This window comes from Trachemys scripta, chromosome 4, assembly GCF_013100865.1.
Source record: "Trachemys scripta elegans isolate TJP31775 chromosome 4, CAS_Tse_1.0, whole genome shotgun sequence".
Classification (NCBI taxonomy): Eukaryota; Metazoa; Chordata; order Testudines; family Emydidae; genus Trachemys; species Trachemys scripta.
The window spans coordinates 91563499-91581178 of NC_048301.1; the positions used below are offsets into that span (position 1 = coordinate 91563499).

Consider the following 17680-nt stretch of genomic DNA (forward strand, 5'->3'; position numbering starts at 1 on the left):
AGTCTAGTACCAAATGTTCCATCACATGGACAGTAAAGATTGTAAAAATGCAACAGTGTCTTTAAAGAAATGTCATCATCACGACATAATTGAGTTACTTCCAGAAAAGATTGTTTTTACCTTGGTGGAATTGAGTTGTTCTTTCAGTGATTATTGAGTTACATAAAGCAGAGTTATTCATAAAAACATTTGTTTTTACACTGGCAAGCTAAGAATGTGTTTTATTGGTACTTTCTAAATAGGAGGAGTTCAGACTTTACACCATTAAGCACAAAGTAGATGACTTTAGAGAAATGGAATTTTTGAAAGGTAAATGTCCTACCTAGTGCAACATTGGTGGTAGTGATGGCACTATTTATATTTTATATATAGTTCCTCTGCTAAATATTAATGTGTCTATTTTATACATTGTAGAATACTTGTCAAAAATCATACATTTTAATTACTGGTGCTTCCTCTGGAAGTATTTTCAGCAAACTGTTTTCTTTTCTTATTTACATTTTAAAATATTTTGATGTTTTCGTGGTAACTGGGATTTGACAAGTGCTGGACCTGCCCTGCAGACTGTTATGCTGCTAATGTTTTGGCAAAGACAGTGACTACAGTCACTATATGCCGATCCTTGTGACTAAATTTCTCTGACTTTCCAAGAGAAATCTAGATCTGCCCTTTTGAGGGGCCTAATTTGTTCAATGACAAGACAATGCACATCTTAGACTTTATGAGCACTTTCAGATCTCAGGGTCTCTATGCAGCATCTGGAGAGAAACACACTTTCACCTTCAAATGCCAGTCACAGGGTTTCCAGGCAACATTTGGCCAGAAGTTCACAATGAAGAACTCATCAGACTCCAAGAAGCAAAAAGGGCAGATTCTACTAACAGGGTCTGCCTCAGCAGGAATGGCTTCATCAGCATTTGCCCAAATGCTTTAAAGGTTAACAACATAAAGAGTACCCAGTTACTTTAGTGGTTCTATCTCCTTTTGATTTCCTGTAAGCAATCTTTTTTGAATGCTTGTCCAGTTTGTGTTACTTCTGCCCTTTAATATTACATGCATATTAAATGAGATTTAATGCTGCCACACACTTTACATTCAGCTACAATTGTGGCTCTCCAGAGTCAAATTTGTAGAACTTTCAGACCCATCCATTAGTTTTGTGGCAACTCTCTATAGCTGGCTCACAGATCCTTGGGAAAAGGAATGCCTCAAGTAATCTTACAGCAGTATCTCTAGCCAAGTCAAGAGTAGAGGCATTTATTATTCACAGAGGAACCTTATCCAGACCTCCTTTCCCAAAAGAATGTCCAGGCCATGAATCTTTGGGGATTAGGGGAAATGGTGGCTCCATTAAGTTTGTAAATTACTGGATACTGCTTAAGAGACCTAGTTATCACTAAAATTGTATGCATCTCAGAAACAATTTTGACACCTAGAGTTCAGTGCCACTTTGTCTCTTATAACAACTTTTTATACATAGAACATGCTTAGGGCATGTTGATCATTGCTTTGTATAGGAAGGTATTGATACTTTAAGTTCACAGAATTAGAATAGGTGTTGTCCTTGAGCTCCATGCTAAACATATATCCGTAAAGATCCCTGTGTTAACAGGGATGCTTCCTAGAAGAGTATGGACCAGGGTTTCCATATATATGTTAAGTTCAGTAAATTCTTTGTTGCTGTTCACATAAGCTACCTTCATATCCCAAATACACTGTATTTGGAATGTACCTCTGCCCGCATGTGGCATCTCTGAGGAATCTCTTATAGCTAGTCTTGGGAGTCATAGAATCATAGGTTAGAAGGGGCCGCAAGGGCCATGTGATCTAACCCCCTACCAACATGCAGGATTTGTTGGGCCTAGACCATCCAAGACAGATGACTAGCCAGCCTCCTTTTGAAAATCTCCAGTGAAGGAGCTTCCACAACCTCCCTAGGCAGTCTGTTCCTACTCTTCTTATAGTTAGGAAGTTTTTCCTGAGATTTAATCTAAATCTGCTATGCTGTAGTTTGAACCCATTGCCTCCTTTCCTGCCCTCTGAAGCAAGAGAGAACAACTTTTCTCCATCTTTTTTATGGCAGCCTTTCAAGTATTTGAAGACCACTATCCTGTCTCCCCCCGCTTAATCTTCTCTTTTCCAAACTAAACATACCCAGTTCCTTCAGCCTTTGCTTATATGGCTTGCATTCCATCCTTTTGATCATTGTTGCTTGCCTCTGGATCCTTTTCAGTTTCTCTACATCCTTCCTATACATTGATTACCAAAATTGGACACAGTATTCCAGGTGAGGCCTAATCAGCGCCAGGTAGAGTGATACTTTCGCCTCCCTGGACTTATAGGCTATACCTCTGTTAATGCAACCTAAAATTGCATTTTTTTTTATTTTTTTTTGCAACAGCATTGCATTGCTGAGGCATGTTGAGGTTGTCAGCCACCACAACTCCCAGATCCTTTTCAGCAGTGCTGCTACCAAGCCAGTTATCCCCCATTCTGTATTTGTGCATTTGTTTTTTTCCCTAAGTGTAACCTTACATTTGTCTTTGTTAAATTTCATTTTGTTGTCTATAGCCCAGTTCTCCAGTAAGATCCCTCTGAATTTCAGCTCTGTCCTCCAAAGTGCCAAAGAAACTTTGAGCGGTACTTCTTTCCTTCTCCCTAGTTGTGAAATATGTGTCTCTTTTGCTCTTTACTACTATGATAGGGTGTATAAATCCTGCAAAGGGACTAGGGAGGCAGTGTGTGCAAAGGGAGCCTCAGCCCTGCCAATCATGCATGGTAGGGAGGAGGGCTTTAAAAGGAGGAAACTGTAGTCTGCCAGGGGAAAGCCCTGAGAAGGTAACTTCTGGAGTGGTACTGAAGCAGCAGGAGGAACCCCCCATGTGAGAGACCCTGCCAGTTCTGCGAGGAGTCCAGCAAACTCCAGGGGCAAGCCTGCTACGGAGAGACTGACTCAGCTATCTGGCCGTAAGAACTCCAGTAAAGCTGCTACCTAGCCACTCCTGAAGTAAGGTGGTGCTGCTGAACTTTTCACTTTCTGTTGACCCCAGGAGGGGTTTGTTCTTTCCTGAGTTTCTTTAGAGAAATGGAATTTTTGAAAGGTAAATGTCCTACCTAGTGCAACTTTTGCTTTTCCCCACCCATCACAAAGTAAGCAAGACTACAAGGGTGTGGCCCACTGCAAGGACTAAGGGTATGTCTACATAGCAAAGAAAAACCTGCGACTGGCCTGTGCCAACCTACTCGGTCTTGCAGGGCTCAGGCTGCGGGGCTGTTTCATTGCTGGGTAGGCTTCTGGGCTCGGGAGTTCTGGGACCTTAGTACCCTGCAGGGTCCTAGCCCGGAAGTCTACACAGCGGTGAAACAGCCCTGTAGCCCAAGCCTCTTGAGCCCAAGTCAGCTGGCATGGGCCAGCCACAGATTTTTCTTCGCTGTATAGACATACCCTAAGGGGCTAGAGCCTGGATTGGCCTGACCTTGTGGTGGTAACTCTGTGTGGCAAGCGGCCCCCACCCAGCAAAGTTGGCACTCCAGAGAGACTCTGTTATAAATATCATCCATCTTCCTCTTCCAGCCACTGGAAAAATTATTTAACGATTTTAAAGCAGTCTGCTCCACAGTTCGTATTTATCAAAAGTAATCTTGTTGAAGATGAATATATGTACTTAGTAAAAGCATTTCTATGTGAAAATTTACATGTGCATGAATTAACTCTGACCAGGGCTAATATAAATAAGATTTGATTTTAATTCTTTCACTATGAATAATTCCTGGATCATTTTACTGAAATGAAATAAGTGTAAAATGATTTGGTGTAGCTAATGTGGCCCAAAAGTATATTTTTAATTTAAAAAATAATAATTTGGCATAATAAGCTAATACAAAAGGATTTATTGTACTGTGTATTTAGTACAAAGGAAACAATTTTGATTGAATAACTGTCATGTTTGCTTTTGTGGGTACATTTAATTAAACTGATTAGTTTATAACTTCTATTTTTGAGCAGAGGAAGGAAACGTCTTAAAATAAAGCTTCGTTCATTTCTCTCAGTGCAAAATTCTGAATTTTTAAAACGTTTAAATAGACGGTATTTTTTCTGAATGTTAAAGCAGTGTGGACAGCCTCCTAGTTAGTACTTCTAGCCAAAGGTAATGTGTACATCTTTTTAAATCAAATAATTACATTTAAGAACTTTTTACAGAGCATATGTACAAAAGGAGTTTCCCTTTTGTTGAACATTCAGAACATTGTTCTGAGAAAAGTAAGTGGAGCTTTATTTTAACCTTTTTTTTCTTCAGACTTCGTTTAAAAAATATGGTTTTACTATCTTTTCACTATTTTGTATAAAATTATAATACATATGTATACCACCGAATTCCTCTTCTGTTGTAAGGAGAACTATTTGTACCTTATCCAAAATAACAATAATTGACATTCTGCAACATGCTGGTCATGCAGAGTCAGTACCGATTCTCTTATACATGTGCAATTGTACATCTGTTTATTTTTAGACTCAACAATATAAAAATGTAACAATATTCGCAATTAATATGCAACAGAGGGGCCTGTGGCACCTTTAAGTCTTGTTAGTCTTAAAGGTGCTACAGGACCCTCTGTTGCTTTTTACAGATTCAGACTAACACGGCTACCCCTCTGATACTTGACACAATTAATATGTAGACCTTTCTACCATGGTAACACTAGTGTACCTCATACATACTTTACTGCTCTTGGGGAAACTTCTAGATGTACTTGGAAAACAATTGTATACCAACTTTTATTAAATAAGTGTACTTGCAGTCATGTGACATGAAATATTTTATTCTGCATGCCCTGTAACTTCTTTTCAAATACATTATTCAAAATTTGGCAATAGTGATTTTTTTAATGACTCCTCCTATTTCCAGATATGCATGTTTGTAATATAGATGCAATAATTTAAATATCCAGTTAACTTGTTTTTGAATTATTTTATAATGATGATTTATATAGAATATTTTTTCCTGTATCTCATTGTTTGAAATTTATCATGTGAAATGATACATTTATTTTTTGTGTTTTTAAAGGATACGTCCCAACCTTTGCTGCTAATTCACTAAGTGTGATATTAGCAATACATTTGTGGCTTGCATTGTTCAGTTAGATTAGCAAGACAGAGTTAAAGCAAGTATGTCTTGAGGGCAGATGGTAATACAACATCTAAAAGAAGTCTTCTTTCTTGAGGGGGAAAGGGAATAATAATCATTTGGGGAATTGGGAATTTCCACTTACTAAGTGTGGCATACAGAAGTGGAGTGCTTTTCATTCCTTCACTTTGTACCATTAATTCTCATTGCAAAGCACTACTTTGTGTTAAATTGTATTATAGGATTGTTAAGAGTGTTAAATCTAATCTGAAACCACCAGTTCATTTATTAGAAGTTGCAAAATGAGAGTGCCCCAGAAGTGCCACTAAGACAATACTTTTTCATATTTGGTTTAGGTTTTGTGTTATACATGGCAGCCACTTTCCTTTTTATTTATTTGATGAAAATGATGAAGATGTAGTTGCATATCCGCAAAGGGGAGGCCAACAAAATCCAAAATAGTAATCTGTTAGAGTCTGCCATTTGCTTTGTTCCACAGAGTAAAACAGTGTTTTCCTGTTGGTCCACTGTGTAAAAACAATGTGTTCTAAGGCACGTATCACCATAGTGTCTGTGTGCTACAGCTATAACAAAATCAGTTTCCTGCAAACCTACAGACTTAATACTAATTATTTTAATTTTTTAGATATAGGTTTAATTTAGGGTTAGTTAACTTTACTATTCTAACTTATAGAATGGGTGCTTTTTGTATGTATTGTTTGGGAAAGTAAATAAAATAAACATCATTTCCTTCTTATGTTGCTGATCCTTGATAATTTATATAACCGATGCTTGCTTGTTTTTTGCTTCAGAAACTGAAAAAATGGCAGTTGCTACTACTGCCAACACCACTGCTCTTGTAAAACAGGAATCTCCAAACACTACTGCTCCTGTGGTAAATGTTCAGGAGAAAACAAGTTCAGCAGAACTCCTAAAGATAGCTGACCAGGATGGTGTGACTTCAGACCAGTTAGCAAAAATACAGGCAGCTGTTGCAATAGAAGGATGTACTGATGAGGAGAATACGGACAGTGGAGGAGAGGGCATGTACAGAGAACGTGATGAATTTGTAGTGAAGATTGAAGATACAGATATGCTAAAGGTAATCCAAATGTTTGTTCTGAGTAATTACCAACACACACCCTGAAGCAGACATCAACAATCAAACTACCAAAGGGCAGAGGCATAATAGTCTACTGCATAGCTAAACATATTTGTGATGCTGCCAAGATGGCATACAGGTGTGGTTCTAGTTTTGGGTAGCATCACTTTAATTATGTGTCAAGCATTCATACTAGTTAAATGATAAAGGTAAATAACTGTAGCAGATAACCTCAATTAGATCTCAAAATTGTCTATAGACATACATACATTAGTTGACAGGAATCTTCCAGATTTGATGCATGTCTTTTAACCTTTTCCAAAAGAGCTAAAGTTTTCAAGGATTCTTGACCTCACCAGAATACATCCTTATTGAAGACTTTGATAAGCTTTCCGGCGTATGGTGTTGAAGAAGTATGTGTCTTAGGCCATGTCTACACTACAGCGTATGTCAGCATAATTTATGTCGCTCAGGAGTGTGAATAAACCACCCTCCCCTCCTTTCCCCCCCCCGAGCGACATAAGTTACAATGACATTAAGCGCTTGTGTGCACAATGTTATGTTGGTGGGAGAGCTTCTCCCACTGACATAGCTTCTGCCGCTCACAGAGGTGGTTTTATTGTGCCAACAGGAGAGCTCTCTTCCGTCAGCATAGAGTGTCTTCACCAGACGTGCTGCAGCAGCGTAGCTGCATCGGTACAGCTGCAGCACTGTTCGTGTAGATGTGCCCTTAGCTTTTGGTTTCAGGATTTTCTTTTTTTTATTTTTGTGGAGGCTTTGTTTGCTACTCTAACAAGGAGTGGCTTCCATGTGGATCCACTACAACCCTTCATAAGATCTGCAGCGTTTAAGGAAACCTTATTTGTTTTCTCCAATTCTAATTCTTCTTCTGTTTTGTCTTCCTCATGTCCACTCCTCTGCTACTGTTCTAGCTCACAGATTTGATTATTACTTTTGCATGTCACTTTAAAAATCATTCCTAAATATCTTTATTCTTTGCCTTCCTATGGACCCTTTTGAATTTAAATTTTAAAATAAAAGTTCTGTTAATAATTTGCTAGGTTTGTCAGGTAAGTTAAGGAATAACTAGTTTTAAAATATTCTCACTTTGCAATGTTGGATCCTAATCTTGTAGGGTTTTTCTCATTTTATAACCATTTGAAAATACACTTTTAAAAGTTTTTTCTATACTTAAAATATTCCCTTAAAATATGAGAATCTTTATAGATTAATATTTAAATGATGGATTTCTAGTGGCTGGGCAATGATAATTATTACAGGTATGTTTAAAATATTTTAGACACAAATGTTTTAAGAGGATCTATTTGAGCTAATTGTTGTTGAACTAAAAGTTGAACTGCAAATGTAATCTTTGTCCAGTTCACTAGTTATTATTGAATTTTTTGTTTTCACGTAACTGCAAGTATCATGCTGTAATGTCAGGTACTCTGGGAACTCTACAGTCACAGAGAGCTAGCACTAGGGAACATGGGAAGTCATGTTTCTGGTATTTGGTGGTTTTGTTTTTAAAAATTATTTTCATACTAACAAAGGCATGATGATAAAAAACTTTGAAAAAAGTGACAAATTGCTGAAATGAAATTTGTCAGGTTTTTATGGTTTGATTGCATGGTACAGTAGCTGTGGCATCACGGCATAGATGGAGCTGGCTAGGTCAGCTTCAAAGATCTTGAAGAAATAAATTTTGAGGTTTGGTCTATAGATCTGTGCTGAATATACCTCGTAGTTAATATCCTGGTACCATCAGCACATAATAGTGGTGTAGTTGGAATCTGGAGAATTTATATCCGGTTTATCTCTAAAGAAAAATATTAATACATTTTGGAAGGAAAATAAGCACAATTTTTAGCTAATAATTTTTTGGTTCTTATAGATGGCTTTACAAACAGGAAAAGAGCCTCCAGCAATCTGGAAAGTACAAAAGGCTTTGTTACAAAAGTTTGTTCCTGAAGTTCGAGATGGACAGAGAGAGTTTGCTGCTACTAATAGTGTAAGTATGAAGATTCCTTGTAAAACCGCAGTGACTTCTGGTTGGACCCCTACTTGCCCAAAAGAAAATATCTGACCCTGGAGCATTAAAGGAATATGACATTTCTGTTTACTTTCTGCAAAGATCTCCCTAACTCTAGGGCTAGAAATGAATGATTAGTGGGTCCCTCTGATACTTTCAGCAGAACGACAATAAGAATTGCTGTCGTATATTCAGGGCCAGTTCTCATTTTCATTCTTGTTTCTTTGTGCCATGCAGGTCATGCAAAGGAACCAGATTCTGGTCTCAACTGCCCAGTTTAGCATTCCCCCAGCGAGGAGGAGTTCTCAGCTGGGATAAAGCTGGTGGAGCTGGGTCCTGTGTTCTTTCCCCATACTTGCATCCTGGCAGTGTTTATGGGACAAAGGGGTGGAGTGGAGCTCAGGTGGAGTGGAGCTCCACTCTGAAGATCAGCTAGTGTAGAACCCCTTATGGACCATACATTGACAGTATAAAGTAGGATATCCCCCCAGTTGCTCTTCCATGCAAGTGTAAGTGCAGACCAGCCAAGTAACCGCTCCCTGGTGGTGCCCCGCACCCTGTGCCTAGCATAGCTCAGATGCAGGAGAAAACCAAGCCCAGTGTCTATATTGTCTTATTTTCTCATTTATATTTTAAGGATATTTAAAATCCAGAGGCAATTCCCTCCCAAATTCCAGCAGTTTTAGAGTAGATCACTTTTGTACCCAAATAGATGGTCTTAGTATTTGCATGTGTAAATGATAAATTGAATAATTTCGCTTAGCAAAATAACTTTAATTGGAAAATCTGTGTATTTATATGTTTTTGTTTTGCTTTTCACAGTATCTTGGGTATTTTGGGGATGCAAAAATGAAATACAAACGGGTGTATGTGAAGTTCATTGAAAATGCAAACAAAAAGGAGTATGTCAGAGTCTGTTCAAAAAAACCACGAAGTAAACCTGTACAATCTGCAAGGTATTTATTTTCAGATCACTTTTTATTTTATTGCATTGGTTTGGCATGAGCCACACACGTGCGCTAATATTTCAGAATATCTTATTCAAAAATGACACTAATGCAGCATTAAGTGGAAACTTTGAATTACTTGCTTTGAGCAATTAGTTAAAGTTTCTACAGCAGCTAGTAACTCTTCCCCTTTGCTTCTATGGATTACAATAGTTTTCCATTACAGCTATGAAGGATTTGGAATGCCACATGACTCAAATGTCTATCTTGTCTTACTTCTTACTCAACATAAATGGAGGCCCCCAGGTGAGATAATTTCTCAACACTTAGTAATATATACATGCTGTTGGTACACAATTACATATCTATTCCCTTGTGGAGTTTGCAAGTTAAGTCTGTGTTTCCAGATAGCTTGGATGACAATGCTGTCTGGATGCCTCAGAAGTAGCATACTTTATTCTCAACTCTCGGAAGACAAAAGTTTGGCTCTTGGGTAATAGAGATGGTTGTCAGAAAGATGCTCTTCCTTCTATTATATCACCCCTCATAGAGAGGGCTTGTTTGGCAGTAAAAAGCAAACTAAAGAATTTTGTCAACACTTTAAATCATGTTCTTACCAAGGAAAGCCATGTATCAGACTTAGTCTGAAAGTATTTCATTTGTACATTTTCACAGACTGCTCCCGTATATATCACATGCCAACCTTGCAACAGCAATACATCTCCTAATGCCCAGAAGTTCAATTATTGTATTTCTCTCTTAGTAGAGCTACACAGTGTTGCTCATTGGCTCATAACTTGTTATGAATATGACCGTATGTTTACTTACTGATTTGAGTAATCATGGTCACATTATGCCTTCTCTTTACATTATTCTTTACACTGGCTGTCTATAAAGTGACCACCCTATTGTGGGTAAAGCCTTTTATCATGTAGGTCCTGGCTATGTTTTAAGGCACAACCAGGGCCGGCTCTAGGCACCAGCATTCCAAGCATGTGCTTGGGGCGGCACTCCGTTGTTTTTTGTGGTTTTTTGCTTCGGCGGTGACACTCCAGTTTTTTGTTTTTTTTTTCCTTGGGGCGGCAAAAAACCTGGAGCCGGCCCTGGGCACAACAGCAATCCTGATAAAATAGTAAGAGCCGTTATGGCTCCCATCATGAATACAAAAGAATAGCACAAATATGTAGGGACAAAATCAGAAAGGCTGCAGGACAAAGTGAGTTACACATAGCAAGCGACATAAAAAGAAAGAAGAGGTTCCATAAATACATTAGGAGCAAGAGAAAGATGAAGGAAGGTATAAGTCCACTCCTTAGCAGGGAAGGAGATGATAATGGATGACAACAAGAATGCTGAATTATTTAATGCCTGTTTTGCTTCAGTATTCTCTAAAAAGTATAATTGTTGCTAGATACTTAACACACTTCGTATTAACAAAGGGGAAGGAACACAAGCCAAAATAAGGAAAGAACAGGTTAAAGAATATTTAGATAAGTTAGTTGTACTCAAGTTGGCAGGGCCTGACAAAATTCCCCTTAGGGTACCTAAGGAAACAGCAGAGGTAATCCCAGAATCATTAGTGATTATCTTCAAGATCTCAGAGAGGACGGCTGAGGTCGCAGAGGACTGGAAAAAGACAAATGTAGTACTTTTTAAAAAAGAGGAAAAAAGAAGACCTGGGGAATTGTAGACCAGTCAGCCTAACTTTGATACCTAGAAAGATATTGGAACAAATTATGAATCAGTTTGTGAGCACCTAGGGGATAATAGGATTATAAGTAATAGCCAACATGGATTTGCCAAGAACAAATCATGCCAAACCAATCTAAGTTCCTTCTTTGATAGGGTTACTAGCCTACTGGATAGGGAGGAAGTGATGGACATGGCATATCTTGATTTTAGTAAGGCTTTTGACGTGAGTCCCACATGACATTCTGATAAAAAAAAAAAAAACTAGAGAAATGTGATCTAGATGAAATTACTATAAGGTGGGTGCAAAACTGGTTAAAAGGCTGTACTCGGACAGTTATCGAAGGTTTGCTGTTTATCTAGTGGAGTCCTACAGGAGTCTCCTGGATCTAACACTATTCAATATTTTCATTAATGACTTAGATAATGAAGTAGAGAGTATGCTTATACAATTTGTGGATGATACCAATCTTAGAGGGATTACAAGTGCTTTGGAAGACAGAATTTGATTTCAAAGAGGCCTTGACAAATTGGAGAATTAATCTGAAATCAACAAGATGAAATTCAATAAAGACAAGTGCAAAGTACTACACTTAGGAAGGAAAAATCAAATGCACAACTATATAATGGGTAATAACTGACTCGGCTGTAGGGTGACGAGATGCCCCGATTTTATAGGGACAGTCCTGATATTCAGGGCTTTGTCTTATATAGGCTCCTATTACCCCCCAACCCCTGTCATGATTTTTCATACTTGCTATCTGGTCACCCTACTTGGCGGTAGTACCGCTGAAAAAGATCTGGGGGTTATTGAATAGGAGTCAACAATGCAATGCAGTTGTGAAAAAGGCGAATATCATTCTGGAATATATTAACAGGAGTGTCATATGTTAGACACAGGAGGTAATTGTGCCTCTCTACGCTGCACTGGTGAGGCCTCAGCTGGAATACTGTGTCCAAGTCTGCGCACCACACTTTAAGATGTGGACAAATTGGAGAGAGTCCAGAGGACAGCAACAAAAATGATAAAAGGTTTAGAAAACCAGACCAATGAGGAAAAAATTAAACTGGGCTTGTTTAGTCTTGAGAAAAGAAGACTGAGGGGGGACCTGATAGCTGTCTTCAAATATGTTAAGGGCTGGTACAAAGAGGACGGTGATCAATTGTCCACGTGTACTGAAGGTAGGTAGGAAAAGAAGTAATGGGCTTTATCTGCAGCAAAAGAAATTTAGGTTAGATATTAGGAAAAACTTTCTAACTATAAGGTTAGTTAAGCTCTGGAACAGACTTCCAAGGGAGGTTGTGGAATAATCATCACTATAGGTTTTTAAGTACAGGTTGGACAGACATCTGTCGGGGATGGTCTAGCTATACTTGGTCCTGCTTCACCACAGAAGGCTGGATTAGATGATCTCCTGAGGCCCTTTTCATCCCTACATTTCTGTGATTCTATATTTGAGATCTACTTCTTGAACTTCCTTCTGATGGAGTTTTTAACTGTGATTCATCTGCCCCTGAGGGATTACACCATTGCATTTTAGGTCATCGGATGACTGTGCCTTTGTGGAGGGTTCTAGGTCTAAAACTTTCCCTCTCCAATGTTGGAGTGTGTTGACTATATTTAAATATTTTCTTCTTTGTATTCAGTTTAATTCCTCTTATTTTTGTTTTATAGTGTTTAGAAATGTGGTTTTATTTTATTTTTTTTATATTTAAATATTTTTAAATATCGCAGTGTATTGTTCTACAGAGCCACTGGGTAGTGATGAGAGGATAAATAAAATTCTCATTCATTACATTAAACCTCACCCAGTATTTATGCAGGAATATAAAATGTCACACATTCATATGTGGTTGTGAAAATTAAAGTACAGGAGAGTCTATTGATAGAGATTCTCTAGGTTTTAGTCTGGAGGAGAGGATGGAAGAGGCTAAAGTAGGGGCCAGATCAGACAAGAAACATTCACATAAAAAAGAATCTGACACATCAGAAAAGGGCAGACAAATAAACAGTGACAAGTTTTTAAAGTGCTTGTACACAAATGCTAGAAGTCTAAATAATAAGATGGGTGAACTAGAGTGTCTCGTGTTAAAGGAGGATATTGATATAATAGGCATCACAGAAACCTGGTGGAGTGAGGACAATCAATGGGACACAATCATTCGGGGGTACAAAATATATCGGAAGGACAGAACAGGTCGTGGAGGGGGGGAGGGAGAGGAGTGGCACTATATGTGAAACAAAATGTAGAATCAAATGAAGTAAAAATCTTAAGTGAATCCACATGTTCCATAGAATCTCCATGGATAGTAATTCCATGCTCTAATAAGAATATAACATTAGGGATCTATTATCGACCACCTGACCAGGACAGTAATAGTAATGATGAAATGCTAAGGAAGATTAGAGAGGCTGTCAAAATAAAGAACTCAATAATAGTGGGGGATTTCAATTATCCCCATATTGACTGGGAACATGTCACCTCAGGATGAAACGCAGAGACAAAATTTCTCAATATTTTAAATGACTGCTTCTTGGAGCAGCTGGTAGAGGAACTCACAAAGGAAGAGGCAATTCTGGATTTCGTCCAGAGCGCAGGATCTGGTCCAAGAGGTAACTATAACAGGACCGCTTGGAAATAGTGACCATAATATAATAACTTTTAACATTCCTGTGGTGGGAAGAACACCTCAACAGCCCAACACTGTGGCATTTAACTTCAGAAAGAAGAACTATGCAAAAATGAGGGGGTTAGTTAAACAGAAATTAAAAGGTACAGTGACTAGAGTGAAATCCCTGCAAGCTGCATGGAAGCTTTTCAAAGACACCATAATAGAGGCCCAATTTAAATGTATACCCCAAATTAAAAAACACAATAAAAGAACTAAAAAAAGACCCACGGGCTTAACAACCACGTAAAGGAAGCAATAGGAGATAAAAAGGCATCTTTTAAAAAGTGGAAGTCAAATCCTAGTGAGGTAAATAGAAAGGAGCATAAACACTGCCAAATTAAGTGTAAAAATGTAATAAGAAAAGCCAAAAAGGAGTTTGAAGAACAGCTAGCCAAAAACTCAAAAGGTAATAACAAAATGTTTTTTAAATACCTCAGAAGCAGGAAGCCTGCTAAACAACCAGTGGGGCCCCTGGACGATCGAGATACAAAAGGAGCACTTAAAGACGATAAAGTCATTGCGGAGAAACTAAATGAATTCTTTGCTTCAGTCTTCACAGCTGAGGAAGTTGGGGAGATTCCCAACCTGAGCCGGCTTTTATAGGTGACAAATCTGAGGAATTGTCACAGATGGATGTGTCACTAGATAAGGTTTTGGAATTGATAAACTTAACAGTAACAAGTCACTGGGACCAGATGGCATTCACCCAAGAGTTCTGAAAGAACTCAAATGTGAAATTACGGAACTACTAACTATGGTTTGTAACCTGTCCTTTAAATCGGCTTTTGTACCCAATGACTGGAAGATAGCTAATGTAACGCCAATATTTAAAAAAGGCTCTAGAGGTGATCCTAGAAGTTACAGACTGGGAAGTCTAACGTCAGTACCGGGCAAATTAGTTGAAACAATCATAAAGAATAAAATTGTCAGACACATAGAAGAACATAAATTGTTGGGCAAAAGTCAACATGGTTTCTGTAAAGGGAAATGATGTCTTACTAATCTATTACAGTTCTTTGAAGGGGTCAACAAACGTGGACAACTGGGATCCAGTGGACATAGTGTACTTAGATTTCCAGAAAGCCTTTGACAAGGTCCCTCACCAAAGGGTCTTACATAAATTAAGTTGTCATGGGATGAGAGGGAATATCCTTTCATGGATTGAGAACTGGTTAAAAGACAGGGAACTAAGGGTAGGAATAAATGGTAAATTTTCAGAATGGAGAGGGGTAACTAGTGGTGTTAGTCCTAGGACCAATCCTATTCAACTTATTCATAAATTATCTGGAGAAAGGGGTAAACAGTGAGGTGGCAAAGTTTGCAGATGATACTAAACTACTCAAGATAGTTAAGACCAAAGCAGACTGTGAAGAACTTCAAAAAGATCTCACAAAACTAAGTGATTGGGCAACAAAATGGCAAATGAAATTTAATGTGGATAAATGTAAAGTAATGCACATTTGGAAAAATAACCCCAACTATACATACAATATGAAGGGGCTAATTTAGCTACAACTAATCAGGAAAGAGATCTTGGCGTCATCCTGGATAGTTCTCTGAAGATGTCCACGCAGTGTGCAGCGGCAGTCAAAAAAGCAAACAGGATGTTAGAAATCATTAAAAAGGGGATAGAGAATAAGACGGAGAATATCTTTTTGCCCTTATATAAATCCATGGTACACCCACATCTTGAATACTGCGTACAGATGTGGTCTCCTCATCTCAAAAAAGATATACTGGCATTTGAAAAGGTTCAGAGATGGGCAAATAAAATGATTAGGGGTTTGGAACAGGTCCCATCTGAGGAGAAATTAAAGAGGCTAGGACTATTCAGGGGGGATATGAGGCTAGGAGACTAAGGGGGGATATGATAGAGGTATATAAAATCATAAGTGATGTGGAGAAAGTGAATAAGGAAAAGTTATTTACTTGTTCCCATAATATAAGAACTAGGGGCCACCAAATGAAATTAATGGGCAGCAGGTTTAAAACAAATAAAAGGAAGTTCTTCACACAATGCACAGGCAACCTGTGGAACTCCTTGCCTGATGAGGTTGTGAAGGCTAGGACTATAACAGGGTTTAAAAGAGAACTGGATAAATTCATGGAGGTTAAGTCCATTAATGGCTACTAGCCAGGATGGGTAAGGAATGGTGTCCCTAGCCTTTGTTTGTCAGAGCGTGGTGATGGATGGCAGGAGAGAGATCATTTGATCATTACCTGTTAGGTTCACTCCCTCTGGGGCACCTGGCATTGACCACTGTAGGTAGACAGACAGAATATGGGCTGGATGGATCTTTGGTCTGACCCAGTACGGCCATTCTTATGTTCTTATATTCATCTGTATTATATTTCAACCACAAACTCTTGATTCATAGTCTGCCAAAAGGGTTATAGAATTTCCATCAGATATTCAAGGTTAGTAAGACCACCAATATCTTAGTAAAATAGTGATTGGAATACACCTGTAGCTCCCAAATACTTCCATGACTCGCCGTAACCTTGGACAAGAGAGTTTACCATGTGCAAATTGGGAATACTGCTACTTAATCGCCGGCTGTTGCGGATTAATTAATGTGTAACAGCACTTCAAAGATGTAAAACTAAGTGCTAAGTATTAATGAAAATGATCATACTAGAGTGCAATGGAATAAACTTACATGACTCACAAAAAGTACCATGATTCTTTTTATTAAAATTAGATCTTGTATGAATTTATTTAGATATAAAACTGTTCATTATAATATCGCAGGCCCACTCATTACAAACCAAGTAACAGCACCAGCAAAACTCCTGATCCTCCAGCACCAAAAACTACAACAACAAAAGTCTCTTCTGTGAAACCCAAAGCTAAACAGCCAAAGATAAAGGCTGAACCACCACCAAAGAAACGGAAAAAATGGAAAGAAGAGTTTTCATCTTCCCAGTCTGATTCTTCTCCTGAAGCCCAGAGTGATGAGGATGGTGAGTGGTGCTCTGTTGTCAGGCTTTTATATTTGTTTTTAACTGAATTTAAACTGAAATCATAAGTACATTATAACATATAGTCTATAAATGTTGTGTGATCTGCAAAATTTCCTTAGAAGGCAGGGAATTTGTCATGAAAATTTAACACCCGCCACATAAAGTTTATTCTTCTAGCCCTTTACCATGATGATTAACATTATTAAAAATCTAATATTTTACTCTCCCTTTGGGCGTGGGCAGATTTTGCAAGGTTGCTTCAGAATGCAGTTCTGCTTTAAAGAGCAATAATGTAAGAATGACGCATCTTAATCTTACCAGATTTGTTCTTTGTGTGTATTCAGAGTCATATTTGCTTAGTTGAGTGAGAGGAATACATTTTTAATACTTAGCTGCTTTTAGTCCCACAGAGCCAGGACATCTATTGTAGAAGAAGTTGATTCTATTCTGGATCATGTCTCCTTAACAGAATTGCTTACCAATTTCCTATTATGTCCTCAACCACATCTGTGACACCCACTGTCTGCACTGACGTTGCATGGATGTAAAAGTGGGCAGAATTTGGATGCACAGAATCTTTATTACTGGTGGCGATGCATAAACCAGAACAAAAAGGAGCTTGATTTTCAGGTGCATGTTAAGTTTGAACAACTGGCAGTTAGGAAAAAAAAAATCTTTTGATAGAAAAATCAACCAGATTTGATCTGGAGTCATTCACACAATAATCATGGAACCTTGAGATGCTATTTTTGCAGTAATTTTCTTGGTAGACCAACTCTTTCAAAGGTTGTTTTTGCCATATTTAGATTACTTTGAGAGAGTTTCCATAGCTTTGTTCTTCTCCGTTTGTTGTTTAAACTTCACATGCATATGAAGATAAACTTGGCAGCACCCTGACCCTGTACTATTGGATTTCCAAGGCACATTGGCCACTGGAATTTAGACTACTGTACCTCTTTCAGCAGTCTGATTTGTCTTGCATACCCCCAAGTTACATCTCATTTAAACACTACTTGCTTACAAAATCAGACGTAAAAATACAAAAGTGTCACAGCACACTATTGCTAAAAAATTGCTTATGTTCTCATTTTTACCATATAGTTATAAAATAAATCAACTGGAATATAAATATTGTACTTACGTTTCA

General features: G+C 38.2%; 1 protein-coding gene across 2 annotated transcripts in view; it reads left to right on the plus strand.

The window, feature by feature from the left end:
- The window catches only part of QSER1 (glutamine and serine rich 1), an 82871-nt gene that overhangs the window by 47255 nt on the left and 17936 nt on the right, over positions 1–17680 (plus strand). For both annotated transcript variants that reach the window (XM_034769925.1, XM_034769924.1), the window contains exons 5-8: positions 5939–6228; positions 8123–8239; positions 9083–9216; positions 16322–16533. In XM_034769925.1, the coding sequence (XP_034625816.1) occupies positions 5939–6228; positions 8123–8239; positions 9083–9216; positions 16322–16533 (753 nt within the window). The remainder of the gene's footprint in view (positions 1–5938; positions 6229–8122; positions 8240–9082; positions 9217–16321; positions 16534–17680) is intronic.